The sequence below is a fragment of the Oncorhynchus masou genome, chromosome 27 (genome assembly GCF_036934945.1).
Source record: "Oncorhynchus masou masou isolate Uvic2021 chromosome 27, UVic_Omas_1.1, whole genome shotgun sequence".
Classification (NCBI taxonomy): Eukaryota; Metazoa; Chordata; class Actinopteri; order Salmoniformes; family Salmonidae; genus Oncorhynchus; species Oncorhynchus masou.
This window is the reverse complement of record NC_088238.1, coordinates 9,446,531-9,473,578: the sequence shown is the minus strand read 5'-3', so window position 1 is coordinate 9,473,578 and position 27,048 is coordinate 9,446,531. Positions and strand designations below refer to the sequence as shown.

The 27,048-nt window shown below is 47.0% G+C and overlaps 1 protein-coding gene across 1 annotated transcript in view; it reads right to left on the bottom strand.

Moving 5' to 3' along the window:
• Positions 1-26,254, bottom strand: part of LOC135515598 (uncharacterized protein KIAA0930 homolog) — a 504,429-nt gene extending 478,175 nt beyond the window's left edge. Inside the window, exons 1-2 of the mRNA XM_064939220.1 lie at positions 25,688-26,254; positions 5,994-6,145 (exon numbers count right to left, since the gene is read on the bottom strand). Coding sequence (XP_064795292.1) covers positions 5,994-6,145; positions 25,688-25,832 — 297 coding nt within the window. The 5' untranslated portion in view covers positions 25,833-26,254. The remainder of the gene's footprint in view (positions 1-5,993; positions 6,146-25,687) is intronic.
• Between the last annotated feature and the right edge of the window lie 794 nt (positions 26,255-27,048).

Here is a 27,048-nt window from a genome sequence, read left to right as displayed (position 1 = left end):
GGTCTCAGAACATCCAGACTGGTTAGTTAGTTAGTGGTCACCACTAATACAGGTCTCAGAACATCCAGACTGGTTAGTTAGTTAGTGGTCACCACTAATACAGGTCTCAGAACATCCAGACTGGTTAGTTAGTTAGTGGTCACCACTAATACAGGTCTCAGAACATCCAGACTGGTTAGTTAGTTAGTGGTCACCACTAACACAGGTCTCAGAACATCCAGACTGGTTAGTTAGTTAGTGGTCACCACTAACACAGGTCTCAGAACATCTAGACTGGTTAGTTAGTGGTTACCGCTAATACAGGTCTCATAACATCCAGACTGGTTAGTTAGTGGTCACCACTAATACAGGTCTCATAACATCCAGACTGGTTAGTTAGTGGTCACCACTAATACAGGTCTCAGAACATCCAGACTGGTTAGTTAGTTAGTGGTCACCACTAATACAGGTCTCAGAACATCCAGACTGGTTAGTTAGTTAGTGGTCACCACTAATACAGGTCTCAGATCATCCAGACTGGTTAGTTAGTTAGTGGTCACCACTAATACAGGTCTCAGAACATCCAGACTGGTTAGTTAGTTAGTGGTCACCACTAATACAGGTCTCAGAACATCCAAACTGGTTAGTTAGTGGTCACCGCTAATACAGGTCTCAGAACAACCAGACTGGTTAGTTAGTGGTCACCGCTAATACAGGTCTCAGAACATCCAGACTGGTTAGTTAGTTAGTGGTCACCACTAATACAGGTCTCAGATCATCCAGACTGGTTAGTTAGTTAGTGGCCACCGCTAATACAGGTCTCAGAACATCCAGACTGGTTAGTTAGTGGTCACCACTAATACAGGTCTCAGAACATCCAGACTGGTTAGTTAGTGGTCACCACTAATACAGGTCTCATAACATCCAGACTGGTTAGTTAGTGGTCACCACTAATACAGGTCTCAGAACAACCAGACTGGTTAGTTAGTTAGTTAGTGGTCACCACTAATACAGGTCTCAGAACATCCAGACTGGTTAGTTAGTGGTCACCACTAATACAGGTCTCAGAACATCCAGACTGGTTAGTTAGTGGTCACCACTAATACAGGTCTCAGAACATCCAGACTGGTTAGTTAGTGGTCACCACTAATACAGGTCTCAGAACAACCAGACTGGTTAGTTAGTGGTCACCGCTAATACAGGTCTCAGAACAACCAGACTGGTTAGTTAGTTAGTTAGTGGTCACCACTAATTGGAATCACTTAGAGTGTATGTGTTTCCACCTGGGTCAGGCACTACTCATGAAGCACGTTTACAACCATTATTATATACAAAAACATAAAACACTGTCGGAAATGAGGAAAATATTGTGATATGATATTTTGGCCATTTATCCCAGCTCTATAATCTATTATATCCTGTCCAAAGCCAGTATTGATGAAGAAGCACTTCACTATCTCTCCCCAGGCTGTTAGAGGTGATGGGAGGAGGAGGGGCTATACCAACTACACCTCCTTCACTATCTCTCCCCAGGCTGTTAATAGAGGTGATGGGAGGAGTACGGGCTATACCAACTACACCTCCTTCACTATCTCTCACCAGGCTGTTAATAGAGGTGATGGGAGGAGTACGGGCTATACCAACTACACCTCCTTCACTATCTCTCCCCAGGCTGTTAATAGAGGTGATGGGAGGAGTACGGGCTATACCAACTACACCTCCTTCACTATCTCTCCCCAGGCTGTTAATAGAGGTGATGGGAGGAGTACGGGCTATACCAACTACACCTCCTTCACTATCTCTCACCAGGCTGTTAGAGGTGATGGGAGGAGGAGGGGCTATACCAACTACACCTCCTTCACTATCTCTCCCCAGGCTGTTAGAGGTGATGGGAGGAGGAGGGTCTATACCAACTATACCTCCTTCACTATCTCTCCCCAGGCTGTTAGAGGTGATGGGAGGAGGAGGGGCTATACCAACTACACCTCCTTCACTATCTCTCCCCAGGCTGTTAGAGGTGATGGGAGGAGGAGGGGCTATACCAACTACACCTCCTTCACTATCTCTCCCCAGGCTGTTAGAGGTGATGGGAGGAGGAGGGTCAATACCAACTACACCTCCTTCACTATCTCTCCCCAGGCTGTTAATAGAGGTGATGGGAGGAGGAGGGTCAATACCAACTACACCTCCTTCACTATCTCTCCCCAGGCTGTTAATAGAGGTGATGGGAGGAGGAGGGTCAATACCAACTACACCTCCTTCACTATCTCTCCCCAGGCTGTTAGAGGTGATGGGAGGAGGAGGGGCTATACCAACTACACCTCCTTCACTATCTCTCCCCAGGCTGTTAATACAGAGGTGATGGGAGGAGGAGGGGCTATACCAACTACACCTCCTTCACTATCTCTCCCCAGGCTGTTAATACAGATGTGATGGGAGGAGGAGGGGCTATACCAACTACACCTCCTTCACTATCTCTCCCCAGGCTGTTAATACAGAGGTGATGGGAGGAGGAGGGGCTATACCAACTACACCTCCTTCACTATCTCTCCCCAGGCTGTTAATACAGAGGTGATGGGAGGAGGAGGGGCTATACCAACTACACCTCCTTCACTATCTCTCCCCAGGCTGTTAATACAGATGTGATGGGAGGAGGAGGGGCTATACCAACTACACCTCCTTCACTATCTCTCCCCAGGCTGTTAATACAGAGGTGATGGGAGGAGGAGGGGCTATACCAACTACACCTCCTTCACTATCTCTCCCCAGGCTGTTAATACAGAGGTGATGGGAGGAGGAGGGGCTATACCAACTACACCTCCTTCACTATCTCTCCCCAGGCTGTTAGAGGTGATGGGAGGAGGAGGGGCTATACCAACTACACCTCCTTCACTATCTCTCCCCAGGCTGTTAGAGGTGATGGGAGGAGGAGCTATACCAACTACACCTCCTTCACTATCTCTCCCCAGGCTGTTAATACAGAGGTGATGGGAGGAGGAGGGTCAATACCAACTACACCTCCTTCACTATCTCTCCCCAGGCTGTTAGAGGTGATGGGAGGAGGAGGGGCTATACCAACTACACCTCCTTCACTATCTCTCCCCAGGCTGTTAATACAGATGTGATGGGAGGAGGAGGGTCTATACCAACTACACCTCCTTCACTATCTCTCCCCAGGCTGTTAGAGGTGATGGGAGGAGGAGGAGCTATACCAACTACACCTCCTTCACTATCTCTCCCCAGGCTGTTAGAGGTGATGGGAGGAGGAGGAGCTATACCAACTACACCTCCTTCACTATCTCTCCCCAGGCTGTTAGAGGTGATGGGAGGAGGAGGGTCTATACCAACTACACCTCCTTCACCATCTCTCCCCAGGCTGTTAGAGGTGATGGGAGGAGGAGGGGCTATACCAACTACACCTCCTTCACTATCTCTCCCCAGGCTGTTAGAGGTGATGGGAGGAGGAGGGGCTATACCAACTACACCTCCTTCACCATCTCTCCCCAGGCTGTTAATACAGAGGTGATGGGAGGAGGATAAAGACAAAAACATTAACAACTACACAGTTTAGAACACTATAACAATACAGAACTCTATAACACACTATAACACACTATAAAACACTATAAAACACTATAACACTATAAAACACTATAACACTATAAAACACTATAACACTATAACACTATAACACTATAACACTATAACACTATAGAACACACTATAGAACACACTATAGAACACACTATATAACACACTATATAACACACTATATAACACACTATAACACACTATAACACACTATAACACACTATAACACACTATAACACACTATAACACACTATAACACACTATAACACACTATAACACACTATAACACACTATAACACACTATAACACACTATAACACACTATAACACACTATAACACACTATAACACACTATAACACACTATAACACACTATAACACACTACAACACACTACAACACACTACAACACACTATACCACACACTATACCACACACTATACCACACACTATACCACACACTATACCACACACTATACCACACACTATACCACACACTATACCACACACACTATACCACACACACTATACCACACACACTATACCACACACACTATACCACACACACTATACCACACACTATACCACACACTATACCACACACTATACCACACACTATACCACACACTATAGAACACACTATAGAACACACTATAGAACACACTATAGAACTATAACACTATAGAACACTATAACACACTATACCACACACTATACCACACTATAGAACACACTATAGAACACACTATAGAACACACTATAGAACACTATAGAACACTATAACACTATAGAACACTATAACACTATAGAACACTATAACACTATGGAACACTATAACACTATGGAACACTATAACACTATAACACTATAGAACACTATAGAACACTATGGAACACTATAACACACTATAGAACTATAAAACACTATAACACTATAACACTATAGAACACTATAACACACTATAACACACTATACCACACACTATACCACACACTATACCACACACTATACCACACACTATACCACACACTATACCACACACTATACCACACACTATACCACACACTATACCACACACTATACCACACACTATAGAACACACTATAGAACACACTATAGAACTATAAAACACTATAACACTATAACACACACTATAACACACACTATAACACTATAAAACACTATAACACTATAGAACACTATAACACTATAACACTCTAGAACACTATAACACTCTAGAACACTATAACACTCTAGAACACTATAACACTCTAGAACACTATAACACTATAGAACACTATAACACTATGGAACACTATAACACTATGGAACACTATAACACTATGGAACACTATAACACTATAGAACACTATAACACTATAGAACACTATAACACTATAGAACACTATAACACTATAAAACACTATAACACTATAAAACACTATAACACTATAACACTATGGAACACTATAACACTATGGAACACTATAGAACACTATAACACTATAGAACACTATAACACTATAGAACACTATAACACTATAGAACACTATAGAACACTATAGAACACTATAGAACACTATAACACTATAGAACACTATAACACTATGGAACACTATAACACTATGGAACACTATAACACTATGGAACACTATAACACTATGGAACACTATAACACTATGGAACACTATAACACTATGGAACACTATAACACTATGGAACACTATAACACTATGGAACACTATAACACTATGGAACACTATAACACTATGGAACACTATAACACTATAGAACACTATAACACTATAGAAGAAAAGGAAACATAATCTACAAGAACCAATATCCCTCCCTAGAAACAACCCTGTGGAATAATCCTCGATAGCTTTTCAGAACTCACTGATAAATTGGTTCACATGGAAAACTAAAAAGGCATAGACACCGTAAATAACTTGGTAATCGGAAAGATATTTTAATTTTGGATTGACCAAGGTAGATATTTTCCAATGCACACAACTTAAACGTTTTATATACCAAAATGTAGATTTGAAAGTCTTTTTGACATAAGAGTAATCTTGATGGAATGCTATTTGAGTCAGAAAAGGATGTTCATGTGATCGGTAACATGTGGGTAACATGTGGGTAACATGTGGGTAACATGATACTTCACTCCTCAATATTAAAAAAAAAAACTTAAACTTAAAAACTGGAAATCAACCAATAAAAACAACACACTGTACTAGACTGTGTCCCAGAGCAACAGTAACAAACCACACACACTGTACTAGACTGTGTCCCAGAGCAACAGTAACAAACCACACACACTGTACTAGACTGTGTCCCAGAGCAACAGTAACAAACCACACACACTGAGGTGGAGGGAAAACAACTTCTGCCAGAGACCGGTTCACTCTCTTTCACTCACTCACCTTCTTGCCCTCTGATTGGTCGGGGCTGACGTATGACAGCTTCCTGCGGACGTAAAACAACATGTCGTCCTGTTCCCGCGGCGACAGCTTCTCCATGAAGTACGTGGAGAACATCCATGTCCAGAACACGATGCGGTCGTCCTTAAAACATCCTGGATCAAAAACACAGAGGGGTCAGAGGTCAGGCCTTAAAACACCCTGGATCAAAAACACAGAGGGGTCAGAGGTCAGGCCTTAAAACACCCTGGATCAAAAACACAGAAAGGTCAGAGGTCAGGCCTTAAAACACCCTGGATCAAAAAACACAGAGAGGTCAGAGGTCAGACCTTAAAACACCCTGGATCAAAAAACACAGAGAGGTCAGAGGTCAGACCTTAAAACACCCTGGATCAAAAAACACAGAGGGGTCAGATGTCAGGCCTTAAAACACCCTGGATCAAAAACACAGAGAGGTCAGGCCTTAAAACACCCTGGATCAAAAACACAGAGAGGTCAGGCCTTAAAACACCCTGGATCAAAAACACAGAGAGGTCAGGCCTTAAAACACCCTGGATCAAAAACACAGAGAGGTCAGGCCTTAAAACACCCTGGATCAAAAACACAGAGAGGTCAGGCCTTAAAACACCCTGGATCAAAAAACACAGAGGGGTCAGATGTCAGGCCTTAAAACACCCTGGATCAAAAACACAGAGAGGTCAGAGGTCAGGCCTTAAAACACCCTGGATCAAAAAACACAGAGAGGTCAGAGGTCAGACCTTAAAACACCCTGGATCAAAAAACACAGAGGGGTCAGATGTCAGGCCTTAAAACACCCTGGATCAAAAACACAGAGAGGTCAGAGGTCAGGCCTTAAAACACCCTGGATCAAAAAACACAGAGAGGTCAGAGGTCAGACCTTAAAACACCCTGGATCAAAAAACACAGAGAGGTCAGAGGTCAGACCTTAAAACACCCTGGATCAAAAAACACAGAGGGGTCAGATGTCAGGCCTTAAAACACCCTGGATCAAAAACACAGAGAGGTCAGGCCTTAAAACACCCTGGATCAAAAACACAGAGAGGTCAGGCCTTAAAACACCCTGGATCAAAAACACAGAGAGGTCAGGCCTTAAAACACCCTGGATCAAAAACACAGAGAGGTCAGGCCTTAAAACACCCTGGATCAAAAACACAGAGAGGTCAGGCCTTAAAACACCCTGGATCAAAAAACACAGAGGGGTCAGATGTCAGGCCTTAAAACACCCTGGATCAAAAACACAGAGAGGTCAGAGGTCAGGCCTTAAAACACCCTGGATCAAAAAACACAGAGAGGTCAGAGGTCAGACCTTAAAACACCCTGGATCAAAAAACACAGAGGGGTCAGATGTCAGGCCTTAAAACACCCTGGATCAAAAACACAGAGAGGTCAGAGGTCAGGCCTTAAAACACCCTGGATCAAAAAACACAGAGAGGTCAGAGGTCAGGCCTTAAAACACCCTGGATCAAAAACACAGAGAGGTCAGGCCTTAAAACACCCTGGATCAAAAACACAGAGAGGTCAGGCCTTAAAACACCCTGGATCAAAAACACAGAGAGGTCAGGCCTTAAAACACCCTGGATCAAAAACACAGAGAGGTCAGGCCTTAAAACACCCTGGATCAAAAACACAGAGAGGTCAGGCCTTAAAACACCCTGGATCAAAAACACAGAGAGGTCAGGCCTTAAAACACCCTGGATCAAAAACACAGAGAGGTCAGAGGTCAGACCTTAAAACACCCTGGATCAAAAAACACAGAGGGGTCAGATGTCAGGCCTTAAAACACCCTGGATCAAAAACACAGAGAGGTCAGAGGTCAGGCCTTAAAACACCCTGGATCAAAAACACAGAGAGGTCAGGCCTTAAAACACCCTGGATCAAAAACACAGAGAGGTCAGGCCTTAAAACACCCTGGATCAAAAACACAGAGGTCAGGCCTTAAAACACCCTGGATCAAAAACACAGAGAGGTCAGAGGTCAGGCCTTAAAACACCCTGGATCAAAAACACAGAGGTCAGGCCTTAAAACACCCTGGATCAAAAACACAGAGAGGTCAGGCCTTAAAACACCCTGGATCAAAAACACAGAGAGGTCAGGCCTTAAAACACCCTGGATCAAAAAACACAGAGAGAGGTCAGAGGTCAGACCTTAAAAACACCCTGGATCAAAAAACACAGAGAGAGGTCAGAGGTCAGACCTTAAAAACACCCTGGATCAAAAAACACAGAGAGAGGTCAGAGGTCAGACCTTAAAAACACCCTGGAACGGTCCTGACACAGTTATCAGAGAAAGAGGAGGACGGGACCCGGACCACTCCTGATTTACAGTAAACTCAAAGAGAAACGGTCTACTGTAATCAGTCTAGGTGGCTATTGGCTTTGGTCCTCAGGGAGATGGAATGGAGGTGATGTTTCATTAGAGGTCGACCGATTAGGATTTTTCAACCTCTACTTTCCATCCTCAATGGCATCCATACAGGAAGTGCTCACGCCCTTCGACTTATTACACATGTTGTTGTGTTACAGGCATTTTAAATGGATCACATTGACATTTTATTTGGTCACTGATCCACACACGATACTCCACAATGCCAAAATGGAATTTTTATTTTTAGATTTATTTATTTTTTACAAATTAATTCATGGGGCGGCAGGGTAGCCTAGTGGTTAGAGCATTGGACTAGTAACCGGAAGGTTGCAAGTTCAAACCACCGAGCTGACAAGGTACAAATCTGTCGTTCTGCCCCTGAACAGGCAGTTAACCCACTGTTCCCAGGCCGTCATTGAAAATAAGAATTTGTTCTTAACTGACTTGCCTGGTTAAATAAAGGTAAAATTAAAAAAAAAAAAAATTTAATAAATAATGAAAAGCTGAAATGTATTGAGTCAATAAGTATTCAACCCCTTTGTTATGGTAAGGAGCCTAAATACGTTCAGGAGTCAAAATGTTGCTTAACAAGTCACATAAGAAGTTGCATGGACTCAATGTGTGTGCAATAATAATGTTTAGCATGATTTTTAAATGACTACCACGTCTCTGTACCCCCACACATAACATTATCTGTGAGGTCCCTCAGGCGAGGAGTGAATTTCAAAACACAGATTCAACCACAAAGTCCAGGGAGGTTTTGCGTTACAAAGAAGGGCCCCTATTGGTAGATGGGTAAAAATGTTAAAAATCTGACATTGAATATCCGTTAGAGCACGGTGTAGTTACTACACTATGGATGGTGTATCAATACACCCAGTCACTACAACGATACAGGCATCCTTAACTCAGTTGCCGAAGAGGAAGGAAACCGCTCAGGGATTTCACCACCAGGCCAATGGTGACTTTAAAACAGTTACAGAGTTTTAATGGCTGTGAAAGTAAACTGAGGATCGACAACATTGTAGTTACTCCACAATACTAATCTAAATGACAGAGTGGAGAGAAGGACGTCTGAACAGAATAACAAACATGCATCCTGTTTACAGCAAGGCACTGAAGTAAAACTGCAAAAGAAAATGTCGCGAATAAATGAACTCTGTCCTGAATACAAAAGTGTTATGTTTGGGGCAAATCCAATACGTCACTGAGCACCACTCTCCATATTGTCTCGTATAGTGGTGGCTGGATCACGTTATGGCTGAACACAGGCAAAATCCCAGAGGAAAACCTGGTTCAGTCTGCTTTCCACCAGACACTGGGAGATGAATTCACCTTTCAGCAATACCCTAAAACACAAGGGCACATATACACTGGAGTTGTTTACCAAGAAGACAGTGAATGTTCCCGAGTTACAGTTGTCACGTACATCTGCTTGGAAATCTACGGCAAGATCTGAACATGTCTGTCCAGCAATCATCAACAACCATCTTGACAGAGCTTGAAGAAGAATTTTAAAAAAAATTGCAAATATTGTACAATCCAGGTTTGCAAAGCTCTTAGAGACTTACCCAGAAAGACTCACAGCTGTAATCACTGCTAAAGGTGATTCTAACGTATCGACTCAGGGGGTTGAATAATTATCTAATCAAGATATACAAGTGCTTTACAAATATGTTAGAATTTGATAAGCACTTTGACAGACCATTTTGTGTAGATCGTTGACAACAAAATGACAACGGAATCCATTTTAATCCCATTTCCACAACAAAATGTGGAAAAAGTCCAGGAGTGTGAATAGTTCCTGAAGGCTCTGTATATTGTGCACTACTGTTGACCAGAGCCCATAGACTCAGCAGTTTCCATTCCATATAGTTTCACTGGGGCACGATATAGGCAATAGGGCCACCATTTCGGAGACAGGCAGGGTTCTTCTCTAATGGAAGGAAGCAGCTTCTGACACAAAATGGCCATTCAGTTTAAACTGCTCATTCAGAGAAACACATTCCTCCATGCCATTTCATTACAGTGAGATTCAATTCAGTGTAACTCAATCTACTGAAGCGCGGTCTGGCTTTGATTGCTTCAATTTTGGAAATTCATTATTGTTGACAAATAGCATGGTGTCAAAAAGATCGCATTTGGTTTAAATAAACTTGTATTTATGTGTGTACATTATTCAAAGAAATCTCCTGAACTCTCAATGCTGAAACTGAAGCCGTTGTTCCTCTCAGACGAGTCCAGTTTCTACAGACAGAACGAAAGGGGAACTGAAATACCACTACATTTCCTCATCCTGAATTTTTTTTTTTATTCTACCTTTATTTAACGAGGCAAGTCAGTTCAGAACAAACGATTACATTTACAATGGATGGACTACCCCTGCCAAACCCGGACGACACTGAGCCAATGGATGGACTACCCCGGCCAAACCCGGACGACACTGAGCCAATGGACGGCCTACCCCAGCCAACCCCGGACGACACTGAGCCAATGGACGGCCTCCCCCAGCCAACCCCGGACGACACTGAGCCAATGGATGGACTACCCCTGCCAACCCCGGACGACACTGAGCCAATGGACGGCCTCCCCCAGCCAAACCCGGACGACACTGAGCCAATGGATGGACTACCCCTGCCAACCCCGGACGACACTGAGCCAATGGACGGCCTATCCCAGCAAACCCCGGACGACACTGAGCCAATGGACGGCCTACCCCAGACGACACTGAGCCAATGGACGGCCTACCCCAGCCAAACCCGGACGACACTGAGCCAATGGTGCGCCGCCCTATGGGACACCCAATGGACGGCCTCCCCCGGATGACACTGAGCCAATGGACGGCCTCCCCCAGACGACACTGAGCCAATGGACGGCCTACCCCAGCCAAACCCGGACGACACTGAGCCAATGGTGCGCCGCCCTATGGGACACCCAATGGACGGGCTCCCCCGGACGACACTGAGCCAATGGTGGGCCGCCCTATGGGACTCCCAATCACGGCCGCTTGCGATTCAGCATGGATTCGAACCAGGGTGTCTGTTGGTGACACCTCTAGTACTGAGATGCAGTGTCTTAGACCTCTGAACTAGGGTCTGTAGTGACTCCTCTAGTACTGAGATGCAGTGCCTTAGACCACTGAACCAGGGTCTGTAGTGACGCCTCTAGTACTGAGATGCAGTGCCTTAGACCACTGAACCAGGGTCTGTAGTGACGCCTCTAGTACTGAGATGCAGTGTCTTAGACCTCTGAACTAGGGTCTGTAGTGACTCCTCTAGTACTGAGATGCAGTGCCTTAGACCTCTGATCCAGGGTCTGTAGTGACTCCTCTCGCACTGAGATGTCTTAGACCTCTGAACCAGGGTCTGTAGTGACTCCTCTAGCACTGAGATGCAGTGTCTTAGACCTCTGAACCAGGGTCTGTAGTGACTTCTCTCGCACTGAGATGTCTTAGACCTCTGAACCAGGGTCTGTAGTGACGCCTCTAGTACTGAGATGCCTTAGACCTCTGAACCAGGGTCTGTAGTGACTCCTCTAGTATTGAGATGCCTTAGACCTCTGAACCAGGGTCTGTAGTGACTCCTCTAGTACTGAGATTCAGTGCCTCAGACCTCTGATCCAGGGTCTGTAGTGACTCCTCTCGCACTGAGATGTCTTAGACCTCTGAACCAGGGTCTGTAGTGACTCCTCTAGCACTGAGATGCAGTGTCTTAGACCTCTGAACCAGGGTCTGTAGTGACTCCTCTCGCACTGAGATGTCTTAGACCTCTGAACCAGGGTCTGTAGTGACTCCTCTAGTACTGAGATGCCTTAGACCTCTGAACCAGGGTCTGTAGTGACGCCTCTAGTACTGAGATGCCTTAGACCTCTGAACCAGGGTCTGTAGTGACTCCTCTAGTATTGAGATGCCTTAGACCTCTGAACCAGGGTCTGTAGTGACTCCTCTAGTACTGAGATTCAGTGCCTCAGACCTCTGCGCCACCCGGGAGCCCCAACACACAATCTGACAGCGCTGATAAACATTCCCCACCAGAGTACAGAATGCAGACAGCATATCACATCTACCTGGGAGGCTGAGCAAACAAACACTTCAGCAGTGAAACCTCCAGCCAAGCGGACACTGCTTCCAGGAAATCTCCTTCATCAACAACTCTTCCCCTGACAGAGACGCAGGCTACTGAGGATAGTCACACACACACACACACACACACACAGGCTACTGAGGATATTCACACACACCAGTACACACTTGTCATCAGGATAGTCACACACACACACACACACACACACACACCGGTACACAGGCCAGTCATCAGTGACCACGACTCACCCTCCACCTGACTGCTTCCATGAGCAACAAGAGCTCCCGGGTCTTGCCTCCCGAGTGGCGCAGTGCTCGCGGTGTCACTACAGACCCGGGTTTGATCCAAAGCTGCGTCACAGCCGGCCGTGACCGGGAGACCTAATGAGGCGACGCATAATTGGCCCAGCGTCGTCCGGGTTAGGGGAGGGTTTGGCCCAGCGTCAACCGGGTTAGGGGAAGGTTTGGCCCAGCGTCAACCGGGTTAGGGGAGGGTTTGGCCCAGCGTCGTCCGGGTTTGGGGAGAGTTTGGCCCAGCGTCGTCCAGGTTAGGGGAGAGTTTGGCCCAGCGTCGTCCGGGTTAGGGGAGGGTTTGGCCCAGCGTCGTCCGGGTTAGGGGAGGGTTTGGCCCAGCGTAGTCCGGGTTAGGGGAGGGTTTGGCCCAGCGTCGTCCGGGTTAGGGGAGGGTTTGGCCCAGCGTCGTCCGGGTTGGGGAGGGTTTGGCCCAGCGTCGTCCGGGTTAGGGAGGGTTTGGCCCAGCGTCGTCCGGGTTAGGGGAGGGTTTGGCCCAGCGTCGTCCGGGTTAGGGGAGGGTTTGGCCCAGCGTCGTCCGGGTTAGGGGAGGGTTTGGCCCAGCGTCGTCCGGGTTAGGGGAGGGTTTGGCCCAGCGTCGTCCGGGTTTGGGGAGGGTTTGGCCGGCCAGGATATCCTTGTCGCATCGCGCTCTAGCGACTCCTTGTGGCGGGCCGGGCACCTGCAAGCTGACTCCGTCATGGGATGGTGTTTCCTCCGACGCATCGGTGCGGCTGGTTTCCGGGTTAAGCGAGCAGCGTGTCCAGAAGCAGTGCGGCTTGGCAGGGTCGCGTATCTGAGGACGCACGGCTCTCGACCTTCGCATCTCCAGGGGAGTTGCAGCGATGGGACAAGACTAACTACCAGATATCACCAAATTGTGGACAAAAAGGGTAGACGGTTTTTAAATGTATATATTTCTCACAGTCTCACGTCAGAACACTTGTCCATGAACTTCAAAACTCGATGGTTAAGTTCAGGCATTAATTCTGACTGTTTATGGTTAGTGTTAAGGTTTGGAATAGGGTCTCCCCAACCACAACACCTAACTAACCAGCCAAGCGAGCGTGGAGAGAGTGAGGGTGGAGAGAGTGAGAGAGAGATAAGAGACGCATAGAGAAAGTGTGTGTGGAGACCCTGCCATCCCTTGTTGTCACACGTCACTACGCCATCCCTTGTTGTCACAACAGAACCTCTACCCTGCCATCCCTTGTTGTCACAACAGAACCTCTACCCTGCCATCCCTTGTTGTCACAACAGAACCTCTACAACTCTTTCCCCCCGATGCTGATTGGAGGAGAGAATCACGACAGAGGTTGTTGATCACTGTGTGGCTCAGGCTCCGTGCCAAATGGCACCCTGTTCTGATCTAGAGCAAGGAGAGAAGTGAGACGAGGTGGGAGAGAACAGGGTGCCATGTTGGGACACAGCCTGTGTCTCACCCTGGGACAGAGGAGGACTTCCAGATCAATACCTCTTCCACACCAGAGGAACACAAGACTGGCTACAGACACACTGCTGTCTGGCAGATAGTGAGACAATCCTGGAGACGACTGATGAGTTTGTCCTTGTCCTGCAGTGTTGTCCCCTGTTCTCCCCTCTATATCTGGCCCGTCAGGGAAAAACAAGGAGGGAGAGGAGAGGAGAGGTGAGAGGTGAGGAGGGAGAGAGGGAGGAGGGGTGGTGAGTGGGAGAGAGAGGAGAGGGGGAGTGGAGAGGTGAGGAGGGAGAGAGAGGGAGGGGGGGAGGGAGGTTCATCCAGGATGCTGACAGCAGCAGGATTTGACCACTGATTTGTCCTCTGGACTCAACCATGAGCTCGTTTCTCCCTACACAGCCTTCTCCACTCCCCTCACTACACAGGGAAGGGGGAGAGGTGGAGAGAGAGGAGTGGGGAGAGAGAGGGGGGAGGTGAGAGGTGAGGAGGGAGGGAGAGGGGGAGGGAGTGAGAGTGTGAGGAGGGAGGGAGGAGAGAGAGGGGGGAGGGAGGGGGAGTGGGGAGAGAGATGGGGGAGGTGAGAGGTGAGGAGGGAGGAGAGGGGGAGGGAGAGGAGTGGGGAGAGAGATGGGGGGAGGTGAGAGGTGAGGAGGGAGGAGAGGGGGAGGGAGAGAGAGTGTGAGGAGGAGGGAGGGAGGGAGAGGGAGAGAGAGTGAGGAGGGAGGGAGGGAGGAGAGGGTGAGGAGTGGGGAGAGAGAGGGGGAAGGTGAGAAGGGAGAGAGAAGCGAAAGGAGCACGGCCTGTTTTCTCCGACGTGGTGCAACACAGACACAGATACAAGAAGCCTCCTAACTAGAACAGTAGCCTTATGGAGCCTGGTCTATAGTAGTGCACTATATAGGGAATAGGGCTCTGTGGCTACCGGGAGGCCAGTCGGTGGATGTAGAGCGAGTGGCTACCGGGAGGCCAGTCGGTGGATGTAGAGCGAGTGGCTACCGGGAGGCCAGTCGGTGGATGTAGAGCGAGTGGCTACCGGGAGGCCAGTCGGTGGATGTAGAGCGAGTGGCTACCGGGAGGCCAGTCGGTGGATGTAGAGCGAGTGGCTAGCGGGAGGCCAGTCGGTGGATGTAGAGCGAGTGGCTAGCGGGAGGCCAGTCGGTGGATGTAGAGCGAGTGGCTAGCGGGAGGCCAGTCGGTGGATGTAGAGCGAGTGGCTAGCGGGAGGCCAGTCGGTGGATGTAGAGCGAGTGGCTAGCGGGAGGCCAGTCGGTGGATGTAGAGCGAGTGGCTAGCGGGAGGCCAGTCGGTGGATGTAGAGCGAGTGGCTAGCGGGAGGCCAGTCGGTGGATGTAGAGCGAGTGGCTAGCGGGAGGCCAGTCGGTGGATGTAGAGCGAGTGGCTAGCGGGAGGCCAGTCGGTGGATGTAGAGCGAGTGGCTAGCGGGAGGCCAGTCGGTGGATGTAGAGCGAGTGGCTAGCCGGAGGCCAGTCGGTGGATGTAGAGCGAGTGGCTAGCCGGAGGCCAGTCGGTGGATGTAGAGCGAGTGGCTAGCGGGAGGCTAGTCGGTGGATGTAGAGCGAGTGGCTACCGGGAGGCTAGTCGGTGGATGTAGAGCGAGTGGCTAGCGGGAGGCTAGTCGGTGGATGTAGAGCGAGTGGCTAGCGGGAGGCTAGTCGGTGGATGTAGAGCGAGTGGCTAGCGGGAGGCTAGTCGGTGGACACCTTATTAAAGTACGACGGACCACAGATTCACCCTGCACACCCTTATTGTCAAGGAAACAAATCAAAACGTGGGGTGAGACGGGGACGCAGCTTAATCCCCCACCCTCTTCAACACACACAATCTGGACCCTCTATTTCTGAAACTATCCGCCGCCATTGTCGCAACCCCTAATACCAACCATGATCAACCTTTCTTTCATATCGTCTGAGATCCCCAAGGACTGGAAAGCTGCCGCGGTCATCCCCCTCTTCAAAGGACCCAAACTGTTACAGACCTATATCCATCCTGCCCTGCCTATCTAAGGTCTTCGAAAGCCAAGTTAACAAACAGATCACCGACCGACCATCTTGAATCACACCGTACCTTCTCCGCTGTGCAATCTGGATTCTGAGCTGGTCACGAGTGCACCTCAGCCACGCTCAAGGTCCTAAACGATATCATAACCGCCATCGATAAAAGACAGTACTGTGCAGCCGTCTTCATCGACCTGGCCAAGGCTTTCGACTCTGTCAATCACCATATTCTTATCGGCAGACTCAGTAGCCTCGGTTTTTCTAATGACTGCCTTGCCTGGTTCACCAACTACTTTGCAGACAGAGTTCAGTGTGTCAAATCGGAGGGCATGCTGTCCTGTCCTCTGGCAGTCTCTATGGGGGTGCTATCGAACCTCCAAACTAACTTCAATGCCATACAACACTCCTTCCGTGGCCTCAAACTGCTCTCAAACGCTAGTAAAACGAAATGCATGCTTTTCAACCGTTCGCTGCCTGCACCCGCCCGCTCGACTAGCATCACCACCCTGGATGGTTCCGACCTTGAATATGTGGACATCTATAAGTACCTAGGTGTCTGGCTAAACTGTAAACTCTCCTTCCAGACTCATATCAAACATCTCCAATCCAAAATCAAATCTAGAATTGCCTTTCTATTTCGCAACAAAGCCTCCTTCACTCACGCCGCCAAACTTACCCTGGTAAAACTGACTATCCTACCGATCCTCGACTTTGGCGATGTCATCTACAAATTGGCTTCCAATACTCTCCTCAGCAAACTGGATGCAGTTTATCACAGTGCCATCCGTTTTGTCACTAAAGCACCTTATACCACCCACCACTGCGACTTGTAGCGAGGGCCAGCCGACTAGAGCATACATGTTCGTTGCCAGACCCACTGGCTCCAGATCATCGACAAGTCCATGCTAGGTAAAGCTCCGCCTTATCTCAGTTCACTGGTCACGATGGCAACACCCACCCGTAGCACGCGCTCCAGCAGGTGTATCTCACTGATCATCCCTAAAACCAACACCCCATTCGGCCGCCTTTCGTTCCAGTTTTCTGCTGCCTGTGAATGGAACGAATTGCAAAAATCGCTGAAGTTGGAGACTTATCTCCCTCACCAACTTCAAACATCAGCTATCTGAGCAGCTAACCGATCGCTGCAGCTGTACATAGTCTATCGGTAAATAGCCCACCCAATTTACCTACCTCATCCCCATACTGTTTTTATTTATTTACTTACTTTTCTGCTAAAGTCCTGGTCTATATATAGAGTACAGCTCCTCTCCCAGAGAGACATTGATAAAGTCCTGGTCTCTATATGGAGTACAGCTCCTCTCCCAGAGAGACATTGATAAAGTCCTGGTCTATATATGGAGTACAGCTCCTCTCCCAGAGAGACATTGATAAAGTCCTGGTCTATATATGGAGTACAGCTTCTCTCCCAGAGAGACATTGATAAAGTCCTGGTCTCTATATGGAGTACAGCTCCTCTCCCAGAGAGACATTGATAAAGTCCTGGTCTCTATATGGAGTACAGCTCCTCTCCCAGAGAGACATTGATAAAGTCCTGGTCTCTATATGGAGTACAGCTCCTCTCCCAGAGAGACATTGATAAAGTCCTGGTCTCTATATGGAGTACAGCTCCTCTCCCAGAGAGACATTGATAAAGACCTGGTCTATATATGGAGTACAGCTCCTCTCCCAGAGAGACATTGATAAAGTCCTGGTCTCTATATGGAGTACAGCTCCTCTCCCAGAGAGTGGAACTTTACATCAGCTCGGCTCTAGAACACTGCTCTGTTCTAGAACACCTCATGACAACAGGAGAATCACCAATATCTATTCTTGTGTTTCCTCAGTCAAAATGTTAGGCTGTAATGTGACTATTTCAGTTGACTTTATACAACAAAACCAGCGCTCTGATGTGGTCTGTCAAACAGGGAACTACAACATAAAACACATACTGTTGTCACAGAGGAACACACACACACACACACAGCCAGACGTGGGAGATAATTCATGATACAGGACTTCATTGTCCTATAACCTGCAGTCCTCCTCAAGATGCTCATACAGCATCAGTAACTAGAGTAGAGGACTGGGTAGTGGGGCAGGGAGTCATAGGGCCATCAGTAACTAGAGTAGAGGACTGGGTAGCGGGGCAGGGAGTCATAGGGCCATCAGTAACTAGATTAGAGGACTGGGTAGTGGGGCAGGGAGTCATAGGGCCATCAGTAACTAGAGTAGAGGACTGGGTAGTGGGACAGGGAGTCATAGGGCCATCAGTAACTAGAGTAGAGGACTGGGTAGTGGGGCAGGGAGTCAGAGGGCCATCAGTAACTATAGTGGAGGGCTGGGTAGCGGGATAGGGAGTCAGTGGGCCGTGGCCAACTGGCCCGATGATCTGGATCCATGATATCCAAAAGCTTCCTCAATGTGAGTTCTATGTTGGCGGACAGCAGAGATGACGTGTCCATCCATTTTCACAAACAAATAAAGATCAGATGAGTTGAAGTCTTGACGGGAGACATGTTTGCCAAATCAATCTGTTTGGCCACGCCCATAGGAGCCATACAGCATTCTGATACAGGGGACCAGGGTCCTTTAGAGACAGAGACAGTAGAGTCCTCAAACCACAGCCGAGCAGGGCCCCACAGAACAACATGTGGAAGCCAATCAACAACAAAATGGTGTCAACACCTTGGTCGTCTCTAACCTTTAGTGTTTTTTTTAACCTTTAATAACCTTTGGAAAGCCATGGTCAGAGGGAAAGCTTTCACAGCAGATGATGCTGTTCCTGTTTTTAAATCACACATAGAAAAGGGTTCTGCACTACTCCTAGTGCCCATCACCAGGCAGGGGCACAGCGTCCGCTCCCCCATCTCAGTCTCCAGTATATACAGTGGGGCAAAAAAGTATTTAGTCAGCCACCAATTGTGCAAGTTCTCTCACTTAAAAAGATGGGTCCTTTTGACAGCTCTTTGGTCTTGGCCATAGTGGAGTTTGGAGTGTGACTGTTTGAGGTTGTGGACAGGTGTCTTTTATACTGATAACAAGTTCAAACAGGTGCCATTAATACAGGTAATGAGTGGAGGACAGAGGAGCCTCTTAAAGAAGAAGTTACAGGTCTGTGAGAGCCAGAAATCTTGCTTGTTTGTAGGTGACCAAATACTTATTTTCCACCATAATTTGCAAATAAATTTATAAAAAATCCTACAATGTGATTTTCTGGATATTTTTTCCCTAATTTTGTCTGCCATAGTTGAAGTGTACCTATGATGAAAATTACAGGCCTCTCATCTTTTTAAGGGGAGAACTTGCACAATTGGTGGCTGACTAAATACTTTTTTGCCCCACTGTATGCTGCAACAGTCTATGTGCTGGGGGGCGAGGGTCAGTCTGTCTTATCTGGTGTCCTGTGTGATCTTAGATATGCTCCCTCTAATTCTCCCATCTCTCTCCCTCTCCCCTTCAGAAGGACCTGAGCCCAAAAACCCTCCCTCATGACTACCTGGTCTGATGACTCCTGGCTGTCCCGGTCTCCAGTCCACCTGGTCGTGCTGCTGATCCAGTCTCTGCTGTTCTGCCTGCGGCTACGGAGCCTTGACCTGTTCACCAGACGTGGTACCTTGTCCCGGACCACTGGCTATTCATACTGCCGTTCAACGAGTCATTATATTTTAAATGTAGTCCATCCCATCCTAAATCTTCAGTGATAACAGTAACAGAGCTATTGATTAGATGTGTAAAATGCCTCAGAGAAAAGACAGATCGAGAACGAGAGAAAAACATTGACACGAGGAGGCCCGGCGCTCTGTGGTGACATCACATTGACACGAGACCCGGCGCTCTGCGGTGACATCATATTGACACGAGGAGACCCGGCGCTCTGTGGTGACATCATATTGACACGAGGAGACCCGGCGCTCTGTGGTGACATCATATTGACACGAGGAGACCCGGCGCTCTGTGGTGACATCATATTGACGCGAGACCCGGCGCTCTGCGGTGACATCATATTGACACGAGACCCAGCGCTCTGCGGTGACATCATATTGACACGACGCGGCGCTCTGTGGTGACATCATATTGACACGTAGGAGACCCGCTCTGTGGTGACATCATATTGACACGAGGAGACCCGGCGCTCTGCGGTGACATCATATTGACACGAGACCCGGCGCTCTGCGGTGACATCATATTGACACGAGACCCAGCGCTCTGCGGTGACATCATATTGACACGAGACCCGGCGCTCTGCGGTGACATCATATTGACACGAGACCCAGCGCTCTGCGGTGACATCATACTGAGACCGGAATACAGATGACACGTCCCTGACAGAACAATACCACTACTGAGAGACAAACAAACGCTTGGCAAATCAACACGTTTCTAGTGTAGAACGCAGATCAGTGTTCTGAGGTTATCCCTCAGATTACGCCGTTGAACCAAGGACTTTTTGCAGACGAGCCGAGATGTTGCAGTCACATTCACCTTGACACTCAGAGAGAGATAATCCGGTCTTCAGTCCACATTGGGCTACCAGAGAGACTATATTTAGATGGTCATACAGGGGAGAGACAGGTAACCTAGTGGTTATTATGGGGTGGCAGGTAACCTAGTGGTTATTATGGGGTGGCAGGTAACCTAGTGGTTATAATGGGGTGGCAGGTAGCCTAGTGGTTATTATGGGGTGGCAGGTAGCCTAGTGGTTATTATGGGGTGGCAGGTAACCTAGTGGTTAGAGAGTTGGGCCAGTAACCTGAAAGGTTGCCGAATCGAATCCCGAGTTGACAAGGTAAAGATCTGTCGTTCTGCCCCTGAACAAGGCAGTTAACCCCCACTGTTCCCCGGTAGGCCGTCATTGTAAATAAGAATATGTTCTTAACTGACTTGCCTAGTTAAAATAAAATGTTAAATTAAAATAATAAAAAATACTGGTACCCTCAGTATTCAGAGTACTGACAGTAGAACACACCTGCTGCTCATTACAAAAGGCTCGTTTTACAGGAATGTGTTGAACAGCACTACATGGATGTTCCTGAGAACAGCCCTGAGCCGTGGTATATCGGCCATATACCACACCCCCCTCGTGCCTCATGGCCAACTAAAGGCCCGTTGACGAGCATGGCGTGTAATCACTCGGAGGCAAACGGAAACAGAGGTGCTGAAACGTAGAGGGACCTACCTGAAATTGTGCAACGTTTCTATTTTTTCCCCCGCGATGTGCACAAATGAACACACCCGTTTTGTTTCCACATCTGCTGCTTTCTGGCTGCTTTTTAAAAAATGAATGATTTGGGTTCATTTTATTCATGAATAACCTCGCCCGGAGCTCATCTCCAGTGGTTTTTCATATGATAATGAGCCTTTAGGCAGGTGTGCAGCTGTGGGTGACATTACAATGAGAATGGCCTCTTTCAGGGGGCAGCGGTGGTACAGAAACATTGAGAAGAAAGAAAACACAGTTACTGATGTTGTTTCTATCCATGAGCCAAGTTCCCTACGGTTGCTGTGGTATCGCCTGAGACATCAATGTTTAAAATGTTTCTATCATGTGGTTTTCAAAAAAGGTCCAAAAATAACTTCCTGATGCCAAAGTTGAACACCCACATATCAAGTCTGGTGGCCTGGAGATCCAATAATATATCAAAATATAGAATCCCCCCTTCTCCTGGCCGGGGACAAGTCTGGTGGCCTGGTGATCCAATAATATATCAAAATATAGAATGCCCCCCCCCTTCTCCTGGCCGGGGACAAGTCTGGTGGCCTGGTGATCCAATAATATATCAAAATATAGAACCCCCCCCTTCTCCTGGCCGGGGACAAGTCTAGTGGCCCGGGGATCCAATAATATTCACATGGATATCACAAGTTGTACAACACTATAGCCGACTGTTCAGGACCATTGAGGACACCTCATTCCTCATCAGTCCACTGGTCAGTGCACTATGATACACAGACGGCCCTGTCTGAAGCCATGAAGCATCGGCATTCGCTTCAGAGACTGGATAGAGGTCGCTACAGTGTTATAATGTAGCTAGTTTCAGAGACTGGATAGAGGTAGCTACAGTGTTATAATGTAGCTAGTTTCAGAGACTGGATAGAGGTAGCTACAGTGTTATAATGTAGCTAGTTTCAGAGACTGGATAGAGGTAGCTACAGTGTTATAATGTAGCTAGTTTCAGAGACTGGATAGAGGTCGCTACAGTGTGTGTTATAATGTAGCTAGTTTCAGAGACTGGATAGAGGTAGCTACAGTGTTATGATGTAGCTAGTTTCAGAGACTGGATAGAGGTAGCTACAGTGTTATGATGTAGCTAGTTTCAGAGACTGGATAGAGGTAGCTAGTGTTATAATGTAGCTAGTTTCAGAGACTGGATAGAGGTAGCTACAGTGTTATGATGTAGCTAGTTTCAGAGACTGGATAGAGGTAGCTACAGTGTTATGATGTAGCTAGTTTCAGAGACTGGATAGAGGTAGCTACAGTGTTATGATGTAGCTAGTTTCAGAGACTGGATAGAGGTCGCTACAGTGTTATGATGTAGCTAGTTTCAGAGACTGGATAGAGGTCGCTATAGTGTTATGATGTAGCTAGTTTCAGAGACTGGATAGAGGTAGCTAGTGTTATGATGTAGCTAGTTTCAGAGACTGGATAGAGGTCGCTACAGTGTTATGATGTAGCTAGTTTCAGAGACTGGATAGAGGTCGCTACAGTGTTATGCTGTAGCTAGTTTCAGAGACTGGATAGAGGTAGCTACAGTGTTATGATGTAGCTAGTTTCAGAGACTGGATAGAGGTCGCTACAGTGTTATGCTGTAGCTAGTTTCAGAGACTGGATAGAGGTCGCTAGTGTTATGATGTAGCTAGTTTCAGAGACTGGATAGAGGTCGCTACAGTGTTATGATGTAGTTAGTTTCAGAGACTGGATAGAGGTAGCTAGTGTTATGATGTAGCTAGTTTCAGAGACTGGATAGAGGTGGCTACAGTGTTATGATGTAGCTAGTTTCAGAGACTGGATAGAGGTCGCTAGTGTTATAATGTAGCTAGTTTCAGAGACTGGATAGAGGTAGCTAGTGTTATGATGTAGCTAGTTTCAGAGACTGGATAGAGGTGGCTACAGTGTTATGATGTAGCTAGTTTCAGAGACTGGATAGAGGTGGCTGCAGTGTTATGATGTAGCTAGTTTCAGAGACTGGATAGAGGTAGCTAGTGTTATGATGTAGCTAGTTTCAGAGACTGGATAGAGGTGGCTACAGTGTTATAATGTAGCTAGTTTCAGAGACTGGATAGAGGTAGCTACAGTGTTATGATGTAGCTAGTTTCAGAGACTGGATAGAGGTCGCTACAGTGTTATGCTGTAGCTAGTTTCAGAGACTGGATAGAGGTGGCTACAGTGTTATGATGTAGCTAGTTTCAGAGACTGGATAGAGGTCGCTAGTGTTATAATGTAGCTAGTTTCAGAGACTGGATAGAGGTAGCTACAGTGTTATGATGTAGCTAGTTTCAGAGACTGGATAGAGGTAGCTAGTGTTATGATGTAGCTAGTTTCAGAGACTGGATAGAGGTAGCTAGTGTTATGATGTAGCTAGTTTCAGAGACTGGATAGAGGTAGCTACAGTGTTATGATGTAGCTAGTTTCAGAGACTGTATAGACGTGGCTACAGTGCGATGATGTAGCTAGTTTCAGAGACTGGATAGAGGTAGCTACAGTGCTGTGATGTAGCTAGTTTCAGAGACTGGATAGAGGTAGCTACAGTGTTATGATGTAGTTAGTTTCAGAGACTGGATAGAGGTAGCTACAGTGCTGTGATGTAGCTAGTTTCAGAGACTGGATAGAGGTAGCTACAGTGTTATGATGTAGCTAGTTTCAGAGACTGGATAGAGGTCGCTACAGTGTGTGTTATAATGTAGCTAGTTTCAGAGACTGGATAGAGGTAGCTACAGTGTTGTGATGTAGCTAGTTTCAGAGACTGGATAGAGGTAGCTACAGTGTTATGATGTAGCTAGTTTCAGAGACTGGATAGAGGTCTCCCCAGTGTTATGATGTAGCTAGTTTGTGTCTGACAGGCTACAGTTTGCTGTGATAATGTCTTCTAGAGCGTCAGAGTTGCTAAGTGTAAAAGCATGTTGTGTTTATTTTACTAGAAGGGAGGCCTACGCTCTGTGTAACCCATTCATAGAGGCTTACTGTTCAGAACCTGTAGAGGATGTTATACTATGGTCGGGGGGGGGTACTACACACCTGAATAGGGTTAGTGTTCCCACAGGGCCATACCTCAACGTTACATCGCTTGTCTATGGAAGACACAGGCGGCCATCTGTGATAATTATAATGATTCAAAGTATAAAAATGCAACATACAACAATGTCAAGGATTTTACTGTTACAGTTCATATAAGGAAAATCAGTTCATTGAAATAAATAGATGAGGCCCTAGTCTATGGATTTCACATGACCGGGCAGGGGGAGGGGACAGGCTCATCCACTTAGGAGCTAGGCCCACCCATTGGGAGCCAGGCCCAGCACAAGGTGCACCTGTGTAATGAGCATGCTGTTTAATCAGCTACTTGATAGGCCACACCTGTCAGGTGGATGTATTATCTTGGTAATGGAGAAATGCTCACTATAGGAATGTAAACAGTGGTGCACAATATTTGAGAAACTTTTTGTGCTGTCTGGAACATTTCTGGGATCTTTTATTTCAGCTCATTAAAACAAGGGACCAACACTTTTTTTTTTTTTACCTTTATTTTACTAGGCAAGTCAGTTAAGAACAAATTCTTATTTTCAATGACTGCTTATTTATTTCAATGGACTGATTTTCCTTATATGAACAGTAACTCAGTAAAATCCTTGACATTGTTGTATGTTGCAATTTTATATTTTGATTCATTATAATTATCACAGATGGCCGCCTGTGTCTTCCATAGACAAGCGATGTAACGTTGAGGTGGGTTAACTGCCTGTTCCGGGGCATAACGACTGATTTGTACCTTGTCAGCTCGGGGATTCGAACTTGCAACCTTTCGGTTACTATTCCAACGCTCTAACCACTAGGCTACCCTGCCGCCCCAATTTATATGTCGCATCCCCAGAACACCTGTGGGTAAACATCACTGGGGAAGAAGTGTCGTTCCTCAACCGGATCTGTGCTAAACTGCTCCAGTAAGTGTGTCTTTACAATAGAAAGATTCTCTCGCGCTGATATACCAGCAACCGTTTCGCAAGCGATGATCGACGTTTCTAAAACGTTAAAACAGTCGGAATTTGTAGGCTGGTTCACAAGCAACCAACGGCGGGGAAATATAGGTTTAACTGCTTTAAACTCTACAGATAATAACAAGGGTTTGAGAGTTTGTCCCTTACAAATGACAGTCACATAACCGGATGAGCATGAAGCGTGTAACCAAACAAGCTATTTGTTGGTGATATTGCAAGACGCGATAGGCCACCAATCTAATCAATTCACCAGTGCAAATTGTAAACCTCTACTCACCAAGTCCACTAGTTTCTTGTCTGATAGTAAGACGGTTCCGTTCGTCGGCTATCGCCTTCAACATCTCTTGTAGAGAATGATCCGGTTCTCCGTTCTCCTCCTCCACCGGCCCGACCTTCTTACAAACACTGGGAGAGGATGCCATTCCCAGCCCGGGCTCATGACAGTCCTACCACGGCAGATCCACCCGACCGACCGGGAGAAAGACAGAGGCGGTGGGGATACCGGGCCGTGTCTTCACTAAAACCACCCACGGATAATCCACGGGATTAATTCCAGACGAGATTTACCAATAACACTGTCCCCTTGTCTGGTCACCGCTGAATGTTAAAGCCTCTGAGTCGGAGACTTCCGTCTGGATCAGCTGGGGAGGAATGCTCTCACACTTCCTGGATATTATGCAGAACAACAGAGAACATTTAAAGGGAAAGTGACCATTTACGTCGATTTCTCATAAATGGATATTTTGGGTAAAACATTTCCATTCTAGCAAACAGTCAAATACCAGACACGTAACAAATCAAATGGATGTATGTCTCCTAGATACGTTTCTCGCGTGTGGATCAGCCGGACAGGCCTATGATGTTTCCGTTGGTCTCGAGCTGACAGGCAGAGGAGAGGGGAGGCGGGGCAGCGGATATTCGGTGCGAGCTCCCGGTGATCTCCGAAGATGACGGAATTGGTACGAGACGTTTTTCTTTTCGTTTTCAGGATTCCTCCAAGTTTAAGATACACTTATTTATAAGTGTTTATTTGTATTTTTTTCCCAGACAATCAGCAACTGTCAATTACAGCACAGCCAGTACAGTAGGCTACAAACCCATCTGTCCGTTTTCTAACGTCATAACCTATATCTAGGCCTACTACTGCACACGGCATCATCACACACAGCCTAATTATGTCAATAGTTCATGTCAATCATGCCAATCTTCTATAAATAGCCTGGTTCCGCGTTTATCGCACGATATGATGAAGAATGGTCGATAAAAATCATGTTGTAGATTGACTCAATTATTAATGTGAGACCATAGAGAATGCTAGAGGCCTCTAGTAGTGTCCAAAAGGCAATTTTAGGCATGGGCAGCGACATTGAAGGTTTTCACCATGCTTCTGACAGTTGAAAGTAGTCAATTGATTGAGGATTCCTATGGGTTGGAGCCTCAATGGAGCTTCCCATGTTGTCACAGACACCGGTATAAAGATGAGTCCTCTATCTATCTCTATGTGAGAGACGGAGCGACCATCGCTCCCAGCTCATCTCATGTTCTGTGGGCTCTCTGCCGTTTCCAGCTTGTCATTGGCCCATGGCTCGCAGTGGCTGGAAAAGTGTCTCCGAGTCGCTGGCATCGAACAGCCAATCA